The sequence below is a fragment of the Triplophysa rosa genome, linkage group LG9 (genome assembly GCF_024868665.1).
Source record: "Triplophysa rosa linkage group LG9, Trosa_1v2, whole genome shotgun sequence".
Classification (NCBI taxonomy): Eukaryota; Metazoa; Chordata; class Actinopteri; order Cypriniformes; family Nemacheilidae; genus Triplophysa; species Triplophysa rosa.
The window spans coordinates 23,373,045-23,399,862 of NC_079898.1; the positions used below are offsets into that span (position 1 = coordinate 23,373,045).

The 26,818-nt window shown below is 37.9% G+C and overlaps 1 protein-coding gene across 1 annotated transcript; it reads right to left on the reverse strand.

The window, feature by feature from the left end:
* Positions 1-2,747: 2,747 nt before the first annotated feature.
* On the reverse strand, positions 2,748-25,037 carry LOC130559691 (regulator of microtubule dynamics protein 2). Its single transcript, XM_057342911.1, is given in 11 exon segments — positions 2,748-4,092; positions 4,200-4,280; positions 6,460-6,513; positions 7,485-7,583; positions 7,841-7,918; positions 8,521-8,596; positions 16,830-16,890; positions 17,964-18,066; positions 18,149-18,326; positions 23,327-23,757; positions 25,012-25,037. Coding segments are annotated over 10 exon segments (1,200 nt in total). The 5' UTR covers positions 23,749-23,757; positions 25,012-25,037; the 3' UTR covers positions 2,748-4,044.
* Between the last annotated feature and the right edge of the window lie 1,781 nt (positions 25,038-26,818).

Below are 26,818 nucleotides of genomic sequence, written 5' to 3' on the forward strand. Positions count from 1 at the left end.
TCATGGGTAATAAATGTATTTTTTGTTTATCTTTGTTGTTACCTGAGCTTCTTTGTCCTCATATACTTTATATATTCTTAAAGGGACAGTTCACCCAAAAATGAAAATTCTGTCATCATTTACTCACCCTCAAGTTGTTCCAAATCTGTATACGTGTCTTTGTTCTGATGAACACAGTGAAAGATATTTGGACGAATGCTTGTAACCAAACATTTCTTGGCCACCATTGACTACCATAGTAGGAAAACTTACAATGGTAGTCAAATGTTTGCTTTCCTACATTCTTCACAATATCTTCTTTTGTGTTCAACAAATTTATAAAGCAATTTTCCTTCTATGATAGTCAATGGTTGCCAAGAACTGTTTGGTTACAAGCACTCTTCCAAATATATTTCTCTGTGCTTGGAACAGATTTGGAACAACTCGAGAGTGAGTAAATGAAGACAAAATGTTGCATTTTTAACATGCAAAGTGACCAATATGGGGCACTCACGCACATCCATTCAGAAGTAGAAAGCAACGCACCTCACCATATGTTCTTCACGATCAATGCAAATCTTTCAAACCTGCCATATGATCAATTAAACTTCACCCTATATTGCATTTGCAGTCAGCAACTTAACTCGGGGTTCAAAATATGAGGAAAGCGTCTAGGATAGACCCTTCCCCGAAAAGGGTTTTATCTCACGTTCCCAGCACATCCTGTTCTGATCAGCAAGAGGTTTGTAGCCAGCAGCCAAGCTTTGAATGTGTGCGTGACAAGTCCAGATAAAGCTGATTACTGATAGGCCAACAGCCGCCTGCTCCCCTCCCAAGCCCTGTAAGGAAAAGAAAACAGTCTTTAGCATTGTAACATTCACAGTAAGACTGTGGAATATATTGGATGTTGAGGAGGATCTGTCACAGAGCTACATAAACACTGGAAACTGGCGCTTTATCTGCATTTTAACATTCAACAAAGAGGTTTTGAGTTGAATGCTCACAAATACGGTCCCCGGTATGAGTATCTGTTATTGATTTTACATCACAGCGCAGCTTTTACGCTCACTGGAAAAAACACCTTCACATGGAGAACTAAAGGTCCTCATTAGCGCTGGATCTGAAGGATTCCTCCAGGAATCCAGGTCATATCCTGCAGGTATTTATTTCTGCGATGTGCTGATGTACACACATCAGGTAATGAGAGACTGCGGGATGATTTTCACTTCCTGAGGAAAAACGGCAGTCCTGTTGCATGACACAAACACACAGAGAGAGAGAGAGAGAGAGAGAGAGAGAGAGAGAGAGAGCGAGAGAGAGATCAGCTGTAGGAAAAAAGCTGGAAGACCAGGAGTTGGAACTCAACTACACACAGCAATTCCACATAATTATGACCATCTGCAGCTACCAAGGGAGTCTTTAATATCTAGAAAAAGTTAGTTTACATTCAGTGACCGTAGCATAATTTATGGCCACTTCAGTGCATGTGATGATTTCTTAAAGGGAAAGGCAACCCAAAAGCACATGGTGTGGTTACGACATCCACCAACAGGGTCTATAACTGGACAATACCCACCGGCCAAACCTTGACCTACTGGTAGACATTCCTCAAGACTTTTTTCATTTAGCTTGTCTGTGGAGCTAAAAAAAGCGTAGTCTGATATGTTTAAAATATGTTTACAAGAGGAAATCGAGCCAGGAAAAGATGATACGGGAAGGTGGACACTTTGTTTACGCGTGTTATAAGACTTAACCATTTCCGTCGCTGTGGTTCCAGTAAAGGTTTCAGGTATCCACAACAACAGATCTAGTTGGATAGAGGTTTGATCGATTTTTCATTGGTGAATAATAAAGTAAATGAATGTCATCCAATCACACTTTACTGAACATCAGCACAGCTGTGAGCAGTTCCCATGCCCTTGTATTCAGTACCACAGCACTGCCAATTCTGGTTTTCTAGACTGACTCAGACCTGAGACCTTTATGTCATTAGACATAAAACATGTTCATACAGAAGGGCAAGCTTCTCATAAGCCCTATGCTGTGAAAAACATTCATTAACCCAAAGCCATGCTTCTGAGACTCTAAGGTGAACAGATGTAGCCATGAGGTAGATGAGTGTTGACTCATGTGAGTGGCATGTAACATCACCTTCTGCTTAACACCTGAAAATCAGGCCAGCTTCTGTCTTCAATGGCTTTTCTTCTTGGCATTCCCCTGGTTGGCTACTCTCTGGACAAGAATATACAAGCACAGTAGTGTCTGAAAAGCATTTTCTGACCTACATTAAAGAATGTAAAGATGGGAATATTAACACATGTCAACAGTTCTGTTAATATCTTACAGCGCTCCCTTTTGGCAGACGTTTTTCAAAATTGGTGTTCCCATTTCGATTGTCATCTTATCAGTGTGTACAAAGTTTGATCCAGATGGGCCTTTGTATTCAGGAGATAGAGGCCTCAATATGTGCCCGTTGTCTAAGAACAACAATTATTTTAGCAAGATTTTTGTCAGGAGGGAGGATTTCTCAGAAAATAGAGGAAAATATTTACAGGTGATCATTTGTGAGAACCTGCCATGATGGAAGAAATGGAAATGCACCACCTAGAGGATGATACATGTCATTATATTAACCTGGCTGGCGGCTGGAATTTGAAAATCAGTACAGATGTATGCTACCAAGAAGAAAACTAAATAACCCAAAAGATGGAAATAATGCATCCGTTATGCAATCACTATACACAAAACAAAATCTTATTTTACTTTAAATTCATCAATTCATTATATTTTTTATTTTGAGCAGCAGTGATCCTCGTACGTACCGTTACATTAACCAATTTGATCAGTTTCAAATGAACTGTACAAATTATTATTCTAAAAAGCACCATTTTAATATACATTTCAGATATTTAAATCTATTATGCTGGATTATCAATATAAACACAAAAAACAACATCATAAGAGGATAAAATGAAACCATTTACAGTACCCCAAAATGTGTCTGATGCAGTGGTGGAGGGGATTTCTTAATCCTCTTTGGTCAAAACAAATAATGTGTATATATATATATATATATATATATATAAATATATATATATGATATGATTCAAAATGAACATCCCAGCTATCAAAGTATGAAATACAACAATAACACATAATCCACAGAGAACCCAGATGGAGGGTTCTGTAGACTGCATATCTACAGAAAATATGACATTTGACTGAATTCTGATAATCTCTTTTTTGGCCATAATAGATTATTTAATCTTTTTACATGATCTTGTTATAGTTTAGACAGTTATCAAAACGGCACGTAAAATACAAATAGGACTGTTCGCTTTTCATGAAAAACAGATCTTTCCTGTCTCAGTTGCCAGGAAAGATCAGACATGGTCAGAACAAACCGTAAACTGGACCGGACTTTACGCCAGTAATGAAAAGTGGCTACATGAGACTATTGTTTGTTGGAGGATGAGTGCTGTTCACAATAGTCAAAGGAATCCAATGACATAATTCTACGAATTCTGAAACCCTCTTTTACTTGCTCAGGGATTTTCATTGTTTAAGGGTGTCATTTCACTTACAGTAAATAGGCCACTGGGCATTTCACCCGAGTAGAAGACTTTTTTTTACATCACCTAAAAGATGACATCTTCCCATGTCCCTTGTGGCTATTTGAAGATTATTAGGGTTATGAATGAACGAATTATAACAGCTCCTCATGAGGACGTATCTTAGCTAGTCTTTTCTGTTACCTCTAAAATAAGAGAAGGCAAACGGAATGAACAGAAAGTGTCCTGAAGAAATGCGTACAATGGTGCATGACCTATAAAAACCACACCGTTCGTGTGCCTGTCAAGTAAAAACAGTATTGCTGATGTGCTCCCTTTAAATGGAGGCACTATAAATGCACATAAATAGTTTTTCCGCACATCTTGAATGGCCAACATCTGTAGTTCATGTATATTCATACGCTGCGGATAAACGGCTACAGTCCAGTCACAGTTCCAAAGAGGAGATGGAACACAAAGAAAGACGTCTTTGTTCCCTTTCGCTGGAGATTTATTATAGAGATGAGACAAGAGAGTCCAATTCCTTCTGCGCTTCTTCATCCTTTAGAGAAAGCAAAAGCAATTCGGTTGTGGGAAAGAATTACAATGCCAAGACAAAGTAGAGAAGAGAGAGCAGAGGTGTGTGAATCATCTGAATGAGAAAAGCACCTCTTTAGTCATGACGCTCATCGCTGAGGCGGCGTCACACATCTGACGGGCTTGAGTCCTCTGACCCAAGTCTTTGTAACACTGACAAGAGAAAAGTGATGCATGGGGTTATGTTTCATTATAGGAAAACATTACCAGAAGTGCTCATGTGCTTTGTTCCTCTTTGTTCTTTAGGGAGGTGTTGGCTCTGTTCCAAAACCTAGCAAGCTGACTTAATAGGCAGCATTTTAAAATATTACAGGAGCACTAGGGATGCTTTTTAGGTTTTTGATCAATTCTATTCGGAACAAAAGCAATCCCATAATGCACTGCGACATGCTGAGGAATAGGGTTGTATCGGTGCAGTGCCACGGTGGCATCACAATGCTAAAGCTTAAAAAATACTATTTTTTAAACAGTAGTACAGCAATGCATATGCGCATTAATGTTCATTTGAACACTTACATCTGACTTGTGTCTCTCTCCTAAATTAATTCGTTTTTTGAACTCGGACAAGATAATGAATTAGTAGGGATGTAACAATATTATCGATATCGTGCTATCGTAAATCTGTCTCAATATTATCACGGTCACATCACTGTATGAAATGATAGGTCTTCCAGGCCTAACGTAGAGAATGTTCTAAAAAAAGTATAGGTGTTACCTTTGTCAAGGTCTGGTGCAATTATTTTATTTTATAAAAGGGATTTTTAGGTCATTTGACCCATCTCATACTATAACTCATATCTCTAAGCAACAGTAATGCGTAGAGGATAAAGAAAATAGGATGCTTATGGCACGTTTCCAAGTCATCAATTGTCATTCCAAATATTGCAATAAATACAGCACAATGGATGTTATACCGAGGTATTATCGTACAGTGAGATTTTTTTTACATCCCTATGATTTAGTGAGTCGTTTATCGAGACACTCGCTTCACTCTGGAATAAATCAGCCGTTTTGAACGTATTGGTTGAATGATTCACTGACACAGTATTAAAATGGCCGCCACCTACTGGCCATTGTAGTTTCACATTGAAAGTAAGCCTAAATTTTCTCTTTTTAAACATTGCTGTACAAATTAAATTTGTCGCACATTTGCTACAATTGGTCCAATTACTACAGTTAATACTACAAAATATTGTAGTGTACCGTACAATAGTTACTATAGTAAATACATTATGTTTAATTTAGATTTGTGGATTAAGGAAATTTGGTTTATTTAGTAGATTTCAATTATGAACATGGCACAGCATCGTGATACTACTTTTGCATTGTGATACTTCAGCAGGTATAGTATCGCAACGTATGTTTATGGAACCATGACTAATTTTTGACTAAATTTTCCTACAAAATATAATTTTTACTATATTTACTATAGTAAATACAAAATGTTTCATTTAGACATGTGTATTAGGGAAATTTGGAAATGTGCAAATAATAATGTGGCACAGCACCGTGATACTACTTGGTATCATGATACATTTTTATGGTACCGTGACGACCCTAATGTATGGTATAGTTGTCAACTACCCATATGCGTTAGATGGACCTGATAGGAATATCACTAGATTTTGAAACAGATTCTATATAATACCCAAATCACTTTATTCATTATTTGTAATGAATGTTAACAGGGTAATTAAAAATCCTAAGTTGTTTCACCACCGGGCTGGGTCAAATACGTGAAACATGGTTGGGTTTGACCAAATTTGACCCAACCATAAGCAGTGTTGGGTAAGTTACTCTCAAAAAATGATTAATTACTAGTTACTAATTACATATTCAATAGTGTAATTAGATTACTGTACAAATTACTCTCTCCAAAAAGTATTTAATTACTTATTACTAATTACTTTCTATATCCTATATCAACCTTGATTAGTTAAGTGATTCAAGGATAGACATGAAACGGCTCTTTTAATTCATTCAAATAAATAATATTAAACTACATAAAGTAGTATTATTAACTGACCAAAGTATTACAAATGTGAGAATTATACATTAAAGCACAGATTTTAAAGTTAGACTCTGAATTTTGATGTCAATTCCACTATTACACAAACATATATTAAACAAAGTATTTAGTTGAATTACATCAAAAGTAACTGTAATTAAATTACAGAAAAAATAAGAGTAATCCCTTACTTTACTTTTTCAAGGGAAAAGTAATTAAATTACAGTAACTAATTACTTAGTAACTAGTTACACCCAACACTGACCATAAGTTAAAGCAACCCAGCATTTTTTGAGCACAAGATCACAAAACAACAATTGTTACCTTGGCTAAAAACACATAGTTGTATTTGGAGTATTTGGGACTGATCTCTTCTGCCTGTGAAATACAACATAAGAAAGTAAGCAAATAAATATACAGTCATATATCCGAGCATAAAGGTCAGGTCAAATCCATCAGAAAAAGATGACTACAGACCGGTGCGAGAAACCTCCGCACATGGCTGTTTATGCATTTCAGGTGGACTTAATATCCGTACGTAGACTACTGAAAAACACACCTGTCTCGAAAAGGAACCACACCGAGTCTCAGCCAAGAGTCTTCAGCGCATTCCTCAGCACTTTGCGTGTTCGATGAGATATTAAACAATTATCATTGCAGGTCGTAAACCTCCACCCTATAATCAGGGCGGTAAATAACACCTCCGACATTTACAAGACTTTCACAATCACACGAAAGATAAACGACGGTGATTTTCTGTAGAATAAACTAATCAAAGGTATACGGCATCTGTCCTACATTCATGAATGCTGTGACAGCATATACACATGACATATCAAGCTAGTTTATATAAAGGTGTGCGTCATTCAATTCGCGTGTATAAGAACAGATTGAGGGTTGACTTTTGTTCTAAAAAAATCGAACGAGCATATTAACGATAAAGTTGAAAGAAACACTCTGTTTTCTCCCCTGCTCTCTGTCTAGATGTTGTATAACGCAGCAGAATGTTTGTCAGAAAGCAGAGCAGCTGTTTGGAGAGTTGTCTTGGCAGGGCACAACAAGTCTAAGCACAGTCCCTTTAAATAAGAAGTGATGGTTGCGATTCAAAGGCTATGAGAATTTCAAAAAGACTGCATAAAACATCAAATGCAGGAACGCACATTAAGCTCTTTTATAATTCAACATGGCTTGATATTTAAACACACCCCCAAGACACAACCCCGCGCAGACCGATCTCTTCAAGACAGTGTACGTCACGTACACTTTGAAAGTGTTTATATATATATATTATACACAGTATACATATGTACCAATAAAGTGTACATTTATAATTTTGCAAAACTTTGTACCTTAAGGAAGTTCTGCAGGGCTTCCTGGACCGTGGCACTGGGCGGCTCTCCAAACAAAGTGGCAGCGATTTTCCTCTCGATCCATGTACACTGTGCCACCTGCACATGCCACATGCTTATCGTGAGTGTAAAGAGTTTGCTCACTGAATTTCCACACATTCGTGATAAGTGTATTATGAACTTAAAAAATCATTTTTATAGAGATTGCAATCGAAAGAAACAACTAGTAACCTATTTTCTATTGTATTCTGTAGAATAACACAGAGGTTTGGAAGGATTTGTAGGTGAACTGTCTCTTTAACTATGCTAATTTTAATTAACTCCTGAATGCTAATGCCGAATGTTCTTTCACTTACAGCATAACACCAGCGACCCAACAGGTAATATGACAAAGGATCCTCGGGTTTCAGCTCAATCGCTTTATCCAGATGATCCTTGAGAGAAAGTGCAAGAGAGAGACAGAGAACGTGAGACGAAGATCATCATTTATTTCTCAACTTGTCTTTTGCAGATCTGTACTACTAAGATTCCTCAAATATTTCGGCAAAACTTTCTTGTAGCGATACTGTATATACTGTACAAACCCACCACACACGTTTGTTCACCTTTTCTCGCTCTCACGCTGTTACCTGCAAGAGTTCTGCAGGTGTGTGTGCCGTTTGCAAAAGATAAAATGCTACGTGTTTCAGAGATAATCTGCTCTTATGAAATGTGCACGTGTGTGTGTGTGTGTGTGTGCGTGGTACCCACATTCTATTTCCTCTGATAAGAGACCCTATGTCTCACAGAAGCCTGGCGCTTCAACTCACATCAACATTCAATCATCTAGACCTCAGGCTGAGATCATCTCAGCACTGTAAAATCATTCCCAGGCTTTAAAACGCCTGCATGTGAAGTGCAAGACTGAAAATATGGGTCACATCTGTCAGACAATTATTAACTACTGTACCACTACAAGTGTCCAAGGGATTGTATCCGGTCTCTTTTATTTTCAAAGCTTAAAATGAAACATGACTGTATTAAAATGAATACCCACCTTAAAAAGATAGCCATTTTTTATTTTATTCTGGATAGATTCATATTCTGACAGGAGTCCACAGAGTATAGCATACCTATGGATTGAGACAGAAAATAAATATTACCAACATGCAAATTATCCTTTTACATACTTGTCTATGTTCTAATGGCAAAAGTGCTTTTAATGCATAAAACTGAACGCAAATAATTTATGCAATAAAATGTCTGCCAAACATGCTCAATTCATCTAAAAAATTGTTGGCATGAAGTGCATATATTTCCCATACGTTACTTCTGTCCAATCAGATGAAAGCAACAACCAAATGTCCCCTACCAATAATATTTGACCTTTTCGGGACAGCTTTTAAAGGGATACTTCACCCAAAAATGAAAATTCTGTCATCATTTCACCCTCGAGTTGTTCCAAATCTGTATAAATTTCTTTGTTCTGATGAACACAGAGTAAGATATTTGGAAGAATGCTTGTAACCAGACAGATTTTGCCCCCCATTGACTACCATAGTAGGAAAAAATACAACGGTTGTCAAAAGTGTCCCAGAACTGTTTGCTGTCCTACATTCTTCAAAATATCTTCTTTTGTGTTCAACAGTACAAAAAAAAGATCTAGTAATTTTTCCAACTATGGGAGTCAATGGTGGGCAATATCTGTTTGGTAAGAAGCATTCTTCCAAATATCTTTCTCTGTGTTCACTACAACAAAGAAATCTATACAGATTTGGAACAACTCGAAGGTGAGTAATTTTGATTTTTGGGTGAAGTATCCCTTTAAATCAAACTGAATGATGTTTATTTGATAATGTAAAAATGCAGAAAGGTTTGTGTGAATGTTAAGGGATAGAATATACAGTTTGTACAGTATAAAAGTCATACCTATGGAAAGTCCCCATAAAACATAAAAACCCAACACGTGTGTGTGCAATACGAGTGTGTGTAGCTTTCCGGGGCCGGCTGAGAGGTGATCAAAGCTTTTCCACCATCGCCATGTAAATCCTGCAGGTGCTCACGGGTACAAAAAAACACCTTTTATGTGTACGATCAGGGGTGAAGAGGTTAAATGACTGTCACAGGTGGTGGGAGGGGCTCTGCTTCTCTGCGTGCGATAGGGTGACAAAGCCTGTAGCTATAAGGAATTAACCTAAACAAGCCGAACAAGTCAGAGAGAAATGAAATACCACAACAGCCCGTGTTTCTTGATGGAAGGACTTACTGTACTACTGCACTGGCTCTATCCAAAATGGCCCACACACGGCTGATTCATGTGTGGCCTACAAAAACAGACCGCAACTCCATAACAAACCAGAGGACATTTACAAACTCACAGCTCTGTATAAACGTCTGCAAATAAACCAGTGTGGTTGGTCACTTCACATGCCGGTCACATTTAGGAAGGAGTTGGATTTCTGAGCTTGGCAGCGCTGCAGGACAGACAGTCTAAAAACAGTTTTCAACTGATTCCTCCCAAGGCAAACAAACACTTGGGCAAGTTTTGGCAATTTCTCCGTCTGGCTACTGTGAATCAATAGAGCAGAGGAGGACAGAAATACACGTAGCTCTCTACCTCAAAGATGAAATGGACAACCTTGACAAGGCTTATGAAGTTTGCCGTGAGATCTTTGTAAGCAAAGGCGAGAATTACTTAATGCAATTGTCAAAAATCTTTTTTTAAAGGTGCAGTGTGTAATTTTTTTGGAGGATCTATTGACAGGAATGCAATATAATATACATAAATATGTATAAAAGCCTTACATAATAAAGCATTACGTTTTTTATTATCTTGGAATGAACTATTTCTATCTACATACACCGCGAGTCCCCTTACATGGAATTCGCCATTTTGTTTCTACAGTAGCCCTAAACAGACAAACGCGTCTTGAAAATACATTATCCCCTTAGGAAAAAGATGCCGTCACATTTTTGCTTCTTTGCCGGTGTCAGCCTCTGTAGTGCTTCGAGAGGGAGGGGTGGAGTGAACCGTTGGTCGCAATTCGCAACCTCACCACTAGATGCCGCTACATTTCATACCCTGGACCTTTAAAAGGTCAAATTTTGCAATGCTTAATAATTCTGATCCTGCCTACCTAGACCAAGTGCACTAGTGTGCCACCAACCTATTTTAGTCATCACAAATGTACACTTACGGTGTGCAGGCTATGCAGAAACACAATTGTTGTGCTTAGTATCATGTCATTAGATCATGAACTTGCTAACGTCAATATCATTGGAATGAATAGTATCATATGCGAGTGGCTAGATAAAGAAGCGTAAATGAGCTCGAGCCTGCAAAAGCTTTCCAAATAAACCGAGTCAGCTGATACGCTGCTTTCAAAGCCAAATGTCAATGTAGGTAGTAATTCAGTAGAATTGGGAACAGAAGTAGTCTAGTCAAAACAGCCGAAACAAAGCAAACAAAGAATAAGAACGTAAAAGTGGCAGTGCATAAACAGCCGTGATTGGGAATCTTCACCAAAATCCTCTCAACGTGTCCCAAAATGGGAGTATGAGGGCAATATCAAAGAGACATATCATGCAGTGATTACATATAAGAACTGCTGGCAGAGATTGTACAGGTGGGGAGACGTTTGCTCAATGTTCCTGCGGCTAATTCTTTCCTCCTCCTTTCACAGATTGGTTTCTGCAATGTTTTCATTCATTACTGTCATGTTCTGGCAATGCCCAGAGGCCTGTATATTTAACCACACTAAAGCAATGGAAGCTGGTGGCAGAACATCTTCTGACTGACTGAACACATCACACACCTGACACATCACACCGTTTCAGGAATCTGGGGTTTCCCTCCACAGTGGTATGTTGGGTAAACATCCCCAATAATAAAAAGCATCAACCGTAGACGCCACGGTGTGATTGTGTCTGAAAAGGTTCTGTACTTTATCAAAGCAATAACAGCGGAAAAACAATGTGCAATTTTGTGTTGCCCAGCAGACAGGAAAAAAGATGTCGTGCGTCACGATAAAGATTTAAGGGCGACTTAACATTTCATTAATCAGGAAGCAAAGGGTTAACTCATGCTTTTTTGCGAACACTACCGTTCCCTTCCGAAAATACAAAATCTACTTTCAATTAAAAGGAAATTGAATGCTGAATTTGAGTTCCTCGGTAGACTAAATCTGGCCAGCAAGCAAGCAAACTTTATTTGTAAAGCACTTCACAACCACCGAAGTGCTGTATGGAAAAATAAATAAGTAAAAACTTGAGACATAAATACATCACATACACTAAAACAATTCAAATGTCAACCTCAGGTTTTAAAAGCCAAGGAGAAAAGATGAGTCTTCAAAAGTGATTTGAATGAAGAAAGCGAAGAAGCCTGTCTAATAGACAAGGCAAATCGTTCCACAATTTAGGAGCAGCCACAGAAACGGCACGATTCCCTCTCAGTTTACGTTACGGCCAGGAAATCTGACGTTTATTTACACATAACATGCCAACAGTGTTAAAGCAAACAAGCAGATGTTTGTCACTCCATTAAAGTAATGCTTCATGCTCAGAACAGGTTGAGGAAGTTTTCACAGCTTCGGGCAGTTTCCAGTTTTTTTTGTGAAACTTCTGTGAAGTTTATTCTATCTGTAAATGTGTGTGCGAGAGAGACGGATAGAGAAAGAGACACTGTAGAAGACGAAGAGATTTGTAAAAAAACTACCGTCCTTTCAATGTGTTGAAATATTATATAGACTAGACATACGCACACAAACAGACGCACAATCACACACACTTACGTACCACACAGAAGGAAAAGAAAAGAAAAAAACAGCAGAACACTAAAAGCCGCGTCTGCCAGAAGATTATATAAGTTTAATCAGTATTTTCCTCATGGGCTTCAGAAATCCCCCGAGCAACTAGCCACAAACAAAGAGGTCTTAGAGTCAACCTTCTCGACAGAGAGAGCGGATTGCTTTCACCTCTTCGCTCAGAACAGAAAGTTCTCTCGACACCTTGGGCTGAACATTCAGTCTCGCTGACAGCGGCTGCCACGCCATTCATGGTCAAACTACTGCCCTGTGTTGGCGGAATAGACGGATAGTGTTCGACTAAAACAGATTAAGAGAAACCTGAAGCTCAGACAATCTGAACGTGGCGAACAAAGCCCAAATCGAGACATAAGACCCATTTTCAACAAGAACAAAAACTATAACGATAGCGTATCAGCGTCCTCAACAACGGACGATAACACTACGTTTATTCAAAGCTCACATGGTGCAATTTCACATTTTCAATGCGCAAGCACTTCAAATTCAAAGTGATTTTGATTGGCTGTCAATGTTTTATCATTTATGAGCTTTAAAAAATTTGCTCTGAGAGAAATGCAGACGGAATAGTTCCTCTGTGTTTTTACACTTGTGGTGTGGAGTCGACAAAAAAAAAACGTTCTTAATTATTGATATAGAAATGGTTCTTGCTGTGAACAGGAATAAAATTTGCTGCGGCATTGCTTTATAACCATTTTTCAGACAACGATCAACAACTTGAAAGCTGAAATTCATTAGTTTTGCCTCTTTATCACCATCTTTGTTTGAAAATTCCAAGTTACTTTACATACGTACCTTTATGTGTACTGAAGGTATATGACAAAAACTGACGCAAAAACTGAAAAAAAAACATTCTCAAATAAAAAATATTATTATAAGCCTACCATTGTGAACCAGGGTAAGGTCAGTAGACAAAAAAGTTTGGTTTTACTTTTAAAAAAAGGTTAAGGGCAAAAGGTACGGTATGCATTCAAAAAAGCCCACCCACAGGTGAAACAGCAAACGGCCATCCTTCAATGTATGACTAAAAAGAGTTTCCAGCCTGTGAATCATTATCTTTCACAACGCAGCATTAGATAAGAGCCATTGCAATGAGGACAGGGACAAATCTTTTCAGAGCTGAAGGTCAAATCTTCCATGAAAACCAACTTTAACAGCCCGGACATATGACAGATAAGAGGAGCCAGTTCAGTTAATCCTGCTCTCTGTCAGCAGAACGGAAACACATTGCACAGGGATTTGCACAGGCAAACTACAGATACAGGGACCGATGAACCCTCTTTCATTTAGTCACATTATGACAAAACAAACGTGCTTCTAAACACGAAATCACAAAAATGTACTTACTTATTTATACCCAGACCCAGTCATCACAAAAAACAACTTAAAAAATTAAACAGCTTCATTAAATTTTGAAGTTAAATAAATCAATTGAACTTAATTATATTGAGCTAATATAATTTAAGTTTAATGGACTCACAAAGCTAATTTAATTTAAAGGGATAGTTCATTAAAAAATGAAAATTGTGTCATCATTTACTCACCCTCATGTAATTTCATACCTGTAAAAATTCCTTTGTTCTGATGAACACAAAAAAACTTTTTGGGTGAACTATCCCTTTAACTTAAACATGTAATGAAGCTGTTTAAGTTAAACAAGTTGTTGTTTTTTTACAGTGTATTACACTCTTAAAAATAAAGGTGCTTAAAAGGTTCTTGACAGTGATGCCATAGAAGAACCATTTTTGGTTCCACAAAGAACCATTCAGCTAAAGATTTCTGTGAAACAGAAAGCTTCTTCAGAAAGGTTCTTTATGGCATCCAAGAACCTTCTGAAGCAAGAGTGTTGTTGCATACAAGATTTTGAAGAACAATTTCTATATGTCCATATTTACATATTTACATTTTTCTTCACCTGACGAAAAAAAGATTGAACAAGAGAAGAGCTCTCAGCGACGTTCCCTAAGCCAACAAAGCAGAACCTTCCTTCATGTTTACACCAGAAAGGCACTTTTTCATTTGCCTCGCACGCAAAATCAACCATATTTCTCAAACGGCATTAAAGTGTTTTTAACAATAAATATAACAACGTTCTTCAAACACTAACCTTAAATTCCAAATCTGTATTATGACCAAAACTATTATATTTTCCCTTTGGTCCATAAATAGAAATTCCTAAAAACTACAGCTTACAATTTTTTTTAAATAATTATTGAATCCAAAGTCTGACAGCAATCATTCACAAACATCAGAAATCGAGATTTTACTCTTTCTCTGCAGAAATAAAAAGTCACTAGAGTTAAAAAACGGCACTAAGCTACAAAAACAAATTTTAGTGTCACAATGTTACATTACAAGAAAATATCACTTTCCAAACATCTCACCCTAACTATATCAACTATAAAACTGCAATGAATTCTCAAAACTTTTAAATACCTTGAAAAGTTTAAACATGCCTTTATGTCTGATGAACATGTATTAGTAAAAAAACAAAAACAAAAAACGAAGCAATTAAGCAGGCATGTGTATTTACATGTTAGCTTGGGGCTGTCTTTGCATGTGTTTACATTCCTGGGTGTGGTGATGCTATCACGAGTTTTTTGGAGGCGAAAACCTCCGGTGCAGGAGACCCACACACACGCACATCTACCCACATACACACAAACAAACACACAAATTTTCGTCCCATCTCAAATCTTCCCTTTCTTGCAAAAATCTTAGAACAAATTGTTGCTTCTCAATTGCGGTCTCACCTGATTGTCAATGATCTCTTTGAGCCCCTTCAATCTAGCTTCCGTAAATTGCACAGCACAAAACACCTTTGGTTAAGGTCACAAATTACTTGTTAATTGCTTCTGATTCTGGGTATCTATCGATATTGATTCTTCTCGATCTTAGTGCCGCTTTCGACACTATCGATCATTGTATTTTACTCTCCAGCAGTTTTTGGTGTTTCTGACTCTGCTCTAGACTGGTTTAAGTCTTACCTTACAGAACGCATGCAATTTGTTGTATTGGGTGGTTGTAGATCTGAGGTTGGGTTGGTGAAATCTGGAGTGCCCCAGGGTTCAATTTTGGGCCCTTTACTTTTTAGCATGTACATTTTTCCTTTGGGGAAACTTCTGAGATCACTTGGACTTAACTTTCATTTTTATGCCAATGACACCCAGATATGCATACATTCAAAATCTGGTGTTAACGCATGTATCTCTGAGATTAACAAATGGATGTCTGATCATTTTCTCTGTTTGAACAGTGACAAGACTGAAGTGATGCTCATTGGTTCACCTCACCAGTTACGTAAAGCTGAGCCTTTAGCCTTAAATGTGGATGGCTCTGTTTTACAGTTTCAAACTAAATAAAAAAATATGGGAGTGACATTTGATGCTAACTTAACATCTGATCTACATGTTCAGAATACAGTTAAAGTATCTTTTTTTCATCTCAGAAATATTGCCAGATTACGTCCCATGCTGTAATTTTCTGTAGCTGAAAAGTTAATTAACAGATTTGTTTTCTCTCGGACTGATTATTGCAGTGCATTGTTGGCTGGAGCATCAAAAGCTACCCTTAGCAAATAACAGTTGGTACAAAACTGTGCTGCTCGCATCCTGACTAGCACCAGCGCAAGTGTTCACATTACACCTATTTTGGAAACCTTACATTGGCTTCCTGTCAAGTAACGAATTGATTTTAAAATACTTCTGCTGACTTACAAGGCCTTAAATGATTTGGCTCCACAATATTTGTCAGATCTTTTAGTACCCTACACCCCAGCATGTAACCTCCGTTCTACTGGAGCTGGTCTTTTAATGGTCCCAGCAACTCCCTTAAGATCTATGGGTGATAGGGCTTTTTCCTCTCTGAGATAAATGCAGAATCTCTTAATATTTTTAAATCCTCTCTTAAAACTTACTTTTTTAGGGTAGTTTTTATGTGAGATATGTGAGTGCCTTGTTTTTGTTTATATTTGCTTTGTATAATTTGTTAAGTGAAATTGCTTTTTTCTCTTTTTTGTTTTTATCTGATTGTTTTTATCTTGTCGTTATTGATTTCTAGTATATGTTGAATTTTTGTCCCTCTATTTTTACTTATGTAAAGCGCTTTGAGATGCTACTTTTAAAGGCGCTATATAAAATTAAGTTATTATTATTATTATAAACACACACGTTCACAGATGTCCAGGTGGTAAACAGCTACACATAGGCATGTGGATCCAGATCACTGAATAAGGTTTGGTCAGGGGTGACTCTGATGTAAGGGTATTTTCATTTTACACTCGTCAGACACTTAGATCCAAAGCAAGGATTTTGACGTTTTTTTAGTAATCTTATTATAATATATGACAACAGACATTCAAAGATTCATTCTAAAATCTCAATAGAAGCTTTGAATGTACCGCTTCGGCCATTCTCGTAGTGATAGACTTCCGGGAGTTCTAGTGTTAAGCGTGCTTTAAAGTAATACATTTTATCAGTACTGTATGTGTGTTCCCTGGGATTCGAACCCATAACTTCTGTGCTGCTGCAGTACACAAACTCACCACTGATGACTTTCAGCACACAGTGGATTGATGGAAATTGCCTCCTCGCCAATCTTCTTACCTGAAAAGAATTAAGAAACATGATACTGTAGCGACATCCAAAATGTTTGTTTTGCAGAAGAGGTGATTGCATGTCTGCTCACAAATGAGAAAACACATCCTCTGCTAGTAATACGAGTTCCTTCAGAGCCCCTGGAGGTGTAAAGAAGACATGGTTTGTCTGTTTCTGAAGTCTTTGACATCAGCCGTCAGAGAACTGACTGGAGATCAGCGATTAAAGGCACATTAGTGAAGAAGCACCGGGAGCGGAACTGGTTGATCCTGTCCCACCAAAAACACAGAGACTGAGCTGCTATTGTGTTGCATTTAATTGGCGAGGACTCACGTCTCACTCTCTCTTCTGAACAAAACGAAAGAAAGACACGGAGTGTACGGACACAATAAAAGCTAAATACAGGGCACACAGACTTTCATGACCGGAGAACATCAAGGTAGCACAATAGGAATAAATTGTTACGCTCTCACAGATAAGAAATTGTATGCGTTATAAAGAAAATTTAGGGGTTTTTTTGTCAGAATCTCTCAGTACCTATAAACCAACAATATTTTACCATTTCAATTATTTCCTAAATCTTTTATATTTTTGACCCTAAAACCCACTTCCAAGGCTTATTTGCATAAAACTGCACTGCACTGTATTTGATCTTTTCTGTGTTTTTATTTCCTCTGAAAAGCTGCAATTCATACCTTTCTTTGGTTAAAAATAAACAAAAAAATAAACAAAAATCAGTTATTGATAAAGTACATAAACATTACTGGACACAACTAAATTTGCAATGGTAAGCTTTTGAAAATGATTTATAATTTACGCTGTCAGGTACGATAACACAGAAAATGTTTCACCGCTACCAACTGCGCAAGCTACATCACTAAGTTAAGCCAAGTTACAGATCGCAGAATTAGCCTCAAGTTTGTTAGTTATCGTATTCAGCCACCCCAACAAAAATATTACAAGTTTTCATGACAAATGCAATAGTTAATCTTATATATTATCTCAGGTACAATCAGCAGTAAATTCTCAATTCACATGCTTCGAGTTAGATTCGGTCTCTGTGTGCTAAAAGTTGTGATTACCGTTTTTTTTTTATTTTTTTTTCTCTGCAAGGTCCGCAGCGAAATCGTGTGCATCTGCGTAGGCTCTGGACAACCGCCAAAGATACTGGCACTTCTCATTGTACTGTAGGCACATACATGACATGTGTCACTTTATTAAAAGTTGATTAAACATCGATGTAGCAAAAGTCACACACAGCACACACCTCCTCTTTCTTCTCTAGAAGTAAATCCAGGCCCTGTGCTTTCTCTGTTCCGTTACAGCTGTGGAGACGGTCGGCTTTCTGCAGTAGGGCTGCGAGTTCATCCACCGGCTCCTTCACTGTCCGGTTTAGATCTTCATCGCTTTGCTCTTCATCAGAATCTGTCAGTGCAGTTATATACCTGCAGCACAATGTAGAGAAGACAAAAGCATTAGAAAGTTAGAAAGAAGAGGACTGCTCTGTCAAACTGAGCATGACTTTATAAACCGTATCATTTTTTGGCACACTTTTGGCATACTTTTATGCTCAGTTATATCATTTTCCTATTTTATATAATTATTTTTATATATCATTTTTACAGTTTTTGCACTAAAATGTTTTTTGTAATGGTGTATTGCACCAATGCACATTCAGAAAAGTGCATAATATAACATAACAACATATAACGCAACACATCACATCACAACATAACACAACATAAAATAACATAACATAAATAAATAAAATAAAAAGATGATCATATTTACTTTATGTTGCTGATATTGTTGTGAATAAAGCGTCTGCTAAATGACTAAATGTAAATGTAAACAACCCGTAAACATCATCGCCCCCCAAAAAGCTTGTATTTATTATCTCATTTAATAGTAAATAAATTATTTTATAAAACAATTATTACGTAAATACTATTAATGTCTCCTTGAGGAAAAGGCAAAAAGCTTTGGGTAAGCTCAGTTCTAATGAAAGAGAAATTTCAAAAGCATTCTCGAAAACATATGGTTCATCTCAGGATCACACTTTGCTTTCATCGTGTGTGTTTTTCCTAAACAACAGGAGGTGAAGGAATTCCCTGTACAGGCCAGCCACAAATTAGGTAATCCACGTCCGGACCTAACAAGGTGTTTTCACAGGAAGGTCAAACGGATGCAGCCGGTAACTGATACACGTTTATAAAAATGTTCCACGTGCAAAACATACACAAAGTACATGTGCAGCGAGCCAATTTATTGTTTATCGGGGCTGGCGCTTTCAGACACCTGAAGGCTCTTATGTAAAAACACCCTAAGTGTTGTTTATTTCACCCCCAACGCGGCACGCAATACCTGCCCAGCTTTTACAGCCTTCGAAAAAAGTCCCGTTTCAATAACTCAATAAGTATGTACTAACAGCCAGTGCTTTCATCAGCCCAGAGGAGTGTGTAAAAACTCGGCATTAATTACAGGCTAAAGCATAAATGAAAGACGTGAATGAGAAAAAGTGAAGACTTAAAAGGCTTCCATTAAGAGCTGGCATGGACGGCATGTGCGTCATCTGCGGTTTGTGAGAACGTTTGAGTCTTCCAGCGATACTTCTGGAGGGATGTGTTGGAGCTGGAACCTCCGAGGGCACTTAAACGCTATATACACAGAGGTCGCTCGGCAGTCAGAGATCACCTACAGCCGCAGCAACCGCGGAGCGTCGGTGCATGAGCTTCTAACTCTGCTGGTGTATTTTTGATTTCTGGTGCATTACAGATAAACTGCCAGTTTTCCCACATTCCCATTTTCATACACATTCAGCTAAACACATGCATTTTTCTCCTGCATAGGGCATACGTTGAATCACTGCCCAAAATTTGGGTAAAGTTAGGTAATGGCATAAAAAGAGTCCAGGGACTTGGTCATACAATACGTAAAAACCCAGAGAATGCATAACGTATATATTATATGCAGTCTGCAATTACAATTTCGATTCAAACTTTGCCATAAACAAACAGATATCGTATAATATTTGGGTTTCTGCACTATTTCGAGCTCACAAATCGGAAAAGGCCAACGTGTGACGTTAACGCATTTGCACCAAAGGTCACATTTCCATGCTTTCGGTGTCCAAAGGCTGAAATTTTTCGCGTGTATGAGATACGATCTATACTGCCCAGCCCTAGTCTGCATTTGTGGATCGGAGGACACAACCGCACCCAGGAAAAGCGGGAATCTTCCGCAGGGATTATTCCAATGGGAATCTTTTATCTGTGTCTTTGTGTGCCACTCGGAGCAGAAGTGTAAGTTTAAGAGCGTGCCGTTTGTTTGAGAGCACATGTCTTAATCTGTCCTCAGCGAAGATCAACAACTGTCAAGTATCTGGCTGTGGGCTCGGATCTCAAGCATCCAACTCGGCAACCGCAGTGAAAGGAAGACTAACAAACATCATTAACACAAAGCTTTGGCTTTGCGACGCGCCACCGCTTCTGTTTATGTTTGTAAGGCAATGACAACCATGTTTCATCACAGGTCTATTCATTTGTTGCACAAACAGGGGACAAACAGGAAAAAACGTAGATGGACTTTGCCATTGCTATTACATTTTGCACTCCGAAAATAAAGAGTAAATGATGACAGAATATTCATTATTGGGTGAACTATCACATTAATGTGAAAACATTGCCGTGCACAGGCCATGTTTGACACGGGCTGTTTGTTTCTGTGCATTATAATTCACACATCCATTGATCCCCTCACTGTGCAGCTCTTTATTTCTGTATATTGACTAAATAAGGCCATGTCAAGAACTGAAATCAAAATGAAATTAATGGTTGAAATTAAACTTTAGCTTGGAATTTACACACAATTTTACAGGATAAAGTGTAAAAGGGAGAACAATAGGAGAACATATTCTTCTTGTGTGAGGTCTGTGCTATTGTATTTGATGATGTTCTTGTTTATGAAAGACTGAAAGGTAAAACCTTCAAAAGGAGACATAACAGGCTCTTCAACTACACGTTTTGGCCAGGACTGTGATGTAAATGAGATTCTAGGCTATTAAAGCCGCCAGAATATATACTGTTTATTCTTTTTAACAATACATGTATGTGAGTGTGATTTATGAGTTATATTTGCAGTGCAGAAGAAACAAAACAAAGCATTTCCTCATTAAGACCCCCGAGTTTCGTTTTGGAAAAAACACCTCCCAAAGTAAGTCTTCAAACAGAACAGATTAAACTCTAGCCTTTAGTGTTTAAAATGCATGACAAATCACAGGCCCTTTCAAACTGAGAGCTGTTCGGGGGAAACGTGGTTTCCATCCCAACAGTCACGGGCTGTGCACACATTCAAATGACTTCATCAAGAGCAGCCCCTGGAGTTTGGACCCACAAAATAAAACCTCTCCTGTCCCCTGTCCCAACCCCCAGAGCTCAGCGCAGGTCACAGCTTCACCCTAATGACCTGCTGCAACGTTTTAAAGCTTTTATCAAGCATTATTTAGACAAATAAACGTCTGACAAATAAACGTCACAGTCCATCTAGCAGAACAGAGCTCCTCGCTGGTGTTCTTCATTTATTAAACAAAGCATCTCTCCTCCATGCATGAACGATATGACCTGTCTGCCTCTATATAAACACTAACCATTTTCATGTACATCACACATAATAAATGGTATCGTTTAAAAACATGCAAGTGTTAACATCCTTTAGCAACTAAGGCGAGCCGTGACGTGACTGCCCTCCGTCGCTGTGGGAGCGCTGACAAAAATTGCAAGTTTCTGCACGGCGCGGGAAAAATTGGGCAGCAGTCACGCTTCCAGATTGATCGCTCTGTGCTTTAAAGAGAGATGGAAAGGAGGAAACTGTTTGACAGATGAATGGTCCTTTGAACCCCGAGGGGCTTCGGGCCCAAACTACACATGATCCTGAATCAACATTTAGCTCCAAATCGCCGCATCGTGATGTTAAAACACATCCTGACAGCTTGAAGTATAAACACAATAATTGACCGGCACACAAAAGCCAGTCATGGTCTAAAAACACTGCAAACACAGAGACAAGCACAAGTTATGGAATCTGATCACGGGCAAGTTTTTACACCTGTATATCTGGAGGAAAAGTGCACAAACCAGATGCTTAAAACAACAAATGATTTTTTGGTAGGTTTTTAAGAACCGGTTAAAGAACAGTAATGTATTAAGGAGCAAATTTAGGAGCAAAAATAAAAAAAAACATATTTATTAAGACTGGAATGGAATCAAGCTAATAAAAATAGCTTACTAATAATATGTATTATATTATTCACTTCAGTTCATTATTTTCTTACTAATCTCATTAATAATTACATATTTGTAATTTGTCTTTAAAATTATTCCATCTGAATAAACAGATGCTTGTGAATGGCCGTCAGTACAGCATTATGCTTTTTTGAACTAGGGATTGTACTATGAAAACATCCTGAATCTTTATCTGTTTAGTAAGCATTGTGATTTTTATTAGGAACCAATTTAAAGCCTCAAACTTGTGAACATTGCTTTTACATTAAGACTTAAGATACAATGTTTCTGTAATACGGCCCCTGATGCGCCTTCTAGAGGAAGCAAAATGCTGAACCTTGAGCCAAAAAAACTGAGAATGGCCTTTGAACCCAGAGCAGTACGTACATTTGCGTATATAACAAGTATATCTTAAAGTAAAAATACCTAAAACGCACACACACAAAAAACAATCACGTAGGTAAAGCTGCACAAAGTTACGCAATGCTAAAAAAACGAATGAAAAGTGCTTATGAACAACATGTCAAAAAGCAACAACAAGTTAAAGATGCTATGAAAAACTAAACATATATATTGTAAATTGCTTCAGGAGCAGAATGAGACTGGAATGGACTTGTAAGTGCTTAATGCCAAATTTGGTGAGCAATGATTTAAATGAATGACTGGAGGCAGCAGAGTTCACCTCTTCTATATGGATGAGACATGACTTTAACCGCACGAGAGGCAGAGACAGCATTTTCATCAAAACAATTAAACGCTCCAAAGCCTTCTATTCACAAATCTCATAAAAAAATGTGGCGCCATTCTTAGTACGTCACTAAATGTATCCGGTTTAAAGCCGTATGCCAGATAATCAGGTTGTGCTAAATCCTCTCTGGCTAATTCAGTTCTTCCAAGCACACATGCACATTTAAGAAGAACTGGATTTAGCTGTTTTGATAAGCTTTTATTTTTGGAAAAGAGAACACTCTTCAATATCCTACATCACAATTTGAAGTCCAACTTAAACGATAAACTTAACCTAATACTTAAAATCACTTATGTGTTATTTAGTCATTTTTGCTTTCATATATTACACAGTAAAATACTGGCAAATAGCTATTATTTAATGTAGTAATCTTTTTTTTCAAATAATCATTTCAATACACACTTGACTTGAAACTCACCCTCCTTCACTCTCTGCATCTTCGGAGCTTTGTCCTTCACTCCTCGCTGTGACACCTGCCCTTTTCCTTCTAGTGGGAGTTCTATGAAGGGGACTGACCCGGCGAGCACCAACATCCTCTCCACTCGGACCCCTCAGCTGATCTCTGACATTGTCTTGTAGGTGTGGAAGCGCTTCCTTCAGGGCTCGTACCTCTTCTTTAAGCTCAGACACACAGTGGATCAGAGCGCCCAGTCGATCCAGCACTTCTGACTGACCCGTTTGCAGACCCAAACGACCATCTACATGATCCAAATGACTGCTCAGCTGAAGGACTCTGCCACCACCAGCTCCAACTCTGCGGAAGCAGACGACAGCCAGACTGATACCTGCAGCTCCTGCCAGAACGCCTAAAGCCAGAGCCCTGCTGTCTGCCTGAGCCATGGTCAACAACTGCAAAGACAAGAACAAAGTTAATGACATTCCATATTAGTTGAAAATTAGTCCCAGCTTTCATGCTGGTCTATTGTTATACAGTCCAAATGATCATAAATGACACCTAAATACATTATTGAACAAAATAGTGTTAGCAAGTAATTATAAAATATTAGAGTAGTCCTAACTATCCACATGCACTGTAATTGCTTAAACAAGGCAGCCATTAACTGAACTGAGAGAGAAACATTAAACAAGGTCAAACTCAAAACCGTGGCCATAAAACGTCGCTGGGTTACTAATTTCTAAAATGATAAAGAACAGCAAAGCACATTGTTGACAATAACTGTGATTTTAATTCAGCACCTGTTTAAAGTGGTGCCTTAAAAGCAACTATGGTTACAAACTCTTTCTGCCACCCCTACATTTGTATTTTCAGTGTTATTCACTGACCAAAGAGAAAACTCAAAATATACAAAATTATACATGCATTTGACTGATAGCATCATTTATTTAATAAAAAATATTATTTTTAAATAAAAAGGAATATAATAAGAAATTTTCTATATGTTTCTGGTGAAAACGTTTTTTGAACATTTCTTGAGAATTTATTAAAAAAATTATAAAGTTCTCGGTATCAATAAGTTAGTGTGTCTTTTAAATGTTTAATACTGTTTTATATACCACATGTAACTGTAACAACTGTTATTCATACTGTGCAATGCCTACAGTAACTATAGATTTTTTTACTTCCATCGAGTTAAACAGTTATGGTATAACCAAACGTTCCTGAGTTAAACCAGAACATCTTTAGACTTTTTATAGAAAACCTCTTTTAACACATCACAAGCGTAAACATTACACTTACAATATCCCAGTTAAGTGTCTACTTATTTTCACTTGACAGCAGTTATGAACACACAACAAAATTATCATCATATTCAGCACAAGATGACCATCATTTAACAAAATTACCATCATGTTTAACAGCTCAAACGAAAACCAGAAAAGATACAAAAACATTTTTCGGCCAGCCTGGTGTCCATTTAGACAGAACATACGTGTCAAAGTACAAAACTGCAGCAGTAATTAACGTTACAGTAATAAACTGTCAAGGTTTTTATACAAGACCTGCCTTCATACACGCGCAGCAGCGGAGGGCAGCGCTAAAAGTGAACGACCCCCATCAGGAACAATATTATAATGTCATAAATTAACAACTGCCCTATTAAAACGTTAAATAAATTAGTAATTAAAAAAATGAGCTCTTACCTGCACTGATCTCTCTTGGGCGCAGCGGTGCGTCTGGAAAAATAGTCCGTGTGTCTCGAGCGCTCGATACTAAAGGTTCCGACTTGAGTTAAGAAAAAGATGTTTGCCATCACGTTTTAATGATTTAATCATTATCAAAGAGCCAAAGTTCATTTGAATGAATCATTAATAGTCAGTAACAGAACAGTTTTGTATGTCTGCTGTAATAGCATAGCACTGCGTTATAATAGCAAAGATTCAAAAAAGTGGATTGGAGTCTACAAATGAGTTAAGTTAAATGACCAGTTATCATGAACTTATACTGTATTCATTATATCCATCATGTACAGTACCCAGTCTATCTGCGACAGAATGCTCTATACTAATTAGTAATTCCCCAAATAAGATAAACTAAAAATGTGAAACTATGAAGACGAGTTGGATAAAGTGTTAGAAACTTACTACTAATATGTCAGATCCGTGGCCTTCACAGTTGTGGATCTTCCTGCTCTAGTCTGTTTCTCTCTAGTCTAGTCCGTAAACAGACGTATCAGATCAACCTTGAACTGTAAAAGCAGTTTCAGCTGCTCTGATAGGCTTCTTGCTTCTTTGGGCAAATGTTTACTTTAAAAAATCTATGAAGTAGGCTACGGTGTAATGCCAAAGCAAGCATAAAAATGAACTGTAATAAATACATTTAAAAAATGTTACAGAAGTGTCAAGTGCAGGTTAAATGTGTTTTCGCTCTTTATTCGTTCTGCATGTAGCTCAGTTGTCTGAAGTGATGAAAATAATTTAAGGAGGCTTTGCAAAAAACAACAGCACATGTGCAAAGCTTTCTAACTCAAGGCCTAAGTGCCTACAAAATACTACTACAGGAGATTTGTAGTCAATGCTTTATTTTCTGTGAGCTTTTGTCTTTGCTTTTTTGGATGTGTGTGCGCGTGTACACACATTCTATTTGTCTGTCATTTGCCCAAATTGAATGCCACTGCCTAAAAGGCATGTATGTCTTATGCACATTCTGAAACAGAAAGGTGTTATCTCACGATTCTCATTTTATGTAACGTTGCAGTAACATAATAGCTAAATGGTTGGTAAGAATGTCAGTGGAAAATGTTCAATATGATGTGCCATGCTGTAGTTAGTCTGTCCACTTTGTTGTAGAGTTTTGAGGTAGGCTACCTACAAAAGCAAGCTGTAGTTCATTTCTTATTGCACTTTGCAGAATCATGGACTACTGCCCTGTGTTTACCTGAATAAACGTCCAACCTGTCTGGGCATCAGACGGATACCAAAGAAGGTTCATCTGCATACTCTTGGAGATGCTTTAAAGAAAACCTGACTCTGACACCCACCCCTGATGGCCAAAATCTTTCATTTACAGAGCCCTGGATGGCCTCCCAGACTTCATAGTCCATGTAAGTATACTCTTTCTGATATATACATACACATTTGACATCAGTGACACTCATCACTTTAATGATGTTTTTTGTCTGTAGTTGCGTTGCTTAGTTTTTTTTTAAATTGACATGACTATTGTTGTTGTATAAAAGGAGTCGTTCTTTGATGATGAAGATCAGTTTTTATGAAAGTGTTCCTTTATGTAACTTCATGCTCCTTTATATTTATGTAACGGGGGCTATTTGTGGTGAAACGTGCAGTCTTCCACAAGCCCAACCTGTATCGTCCCATTTAAACAGTACTGATGTTGAAGCCCACATGAAGGTGTGGAAGGTGGAGCTTGCATGCTTGACTGCGACTGCTACGTGCAGTTTCACGGATATGCCTCCTTTTACCAAAACACTGCATTGTTTCCGACCGGCCT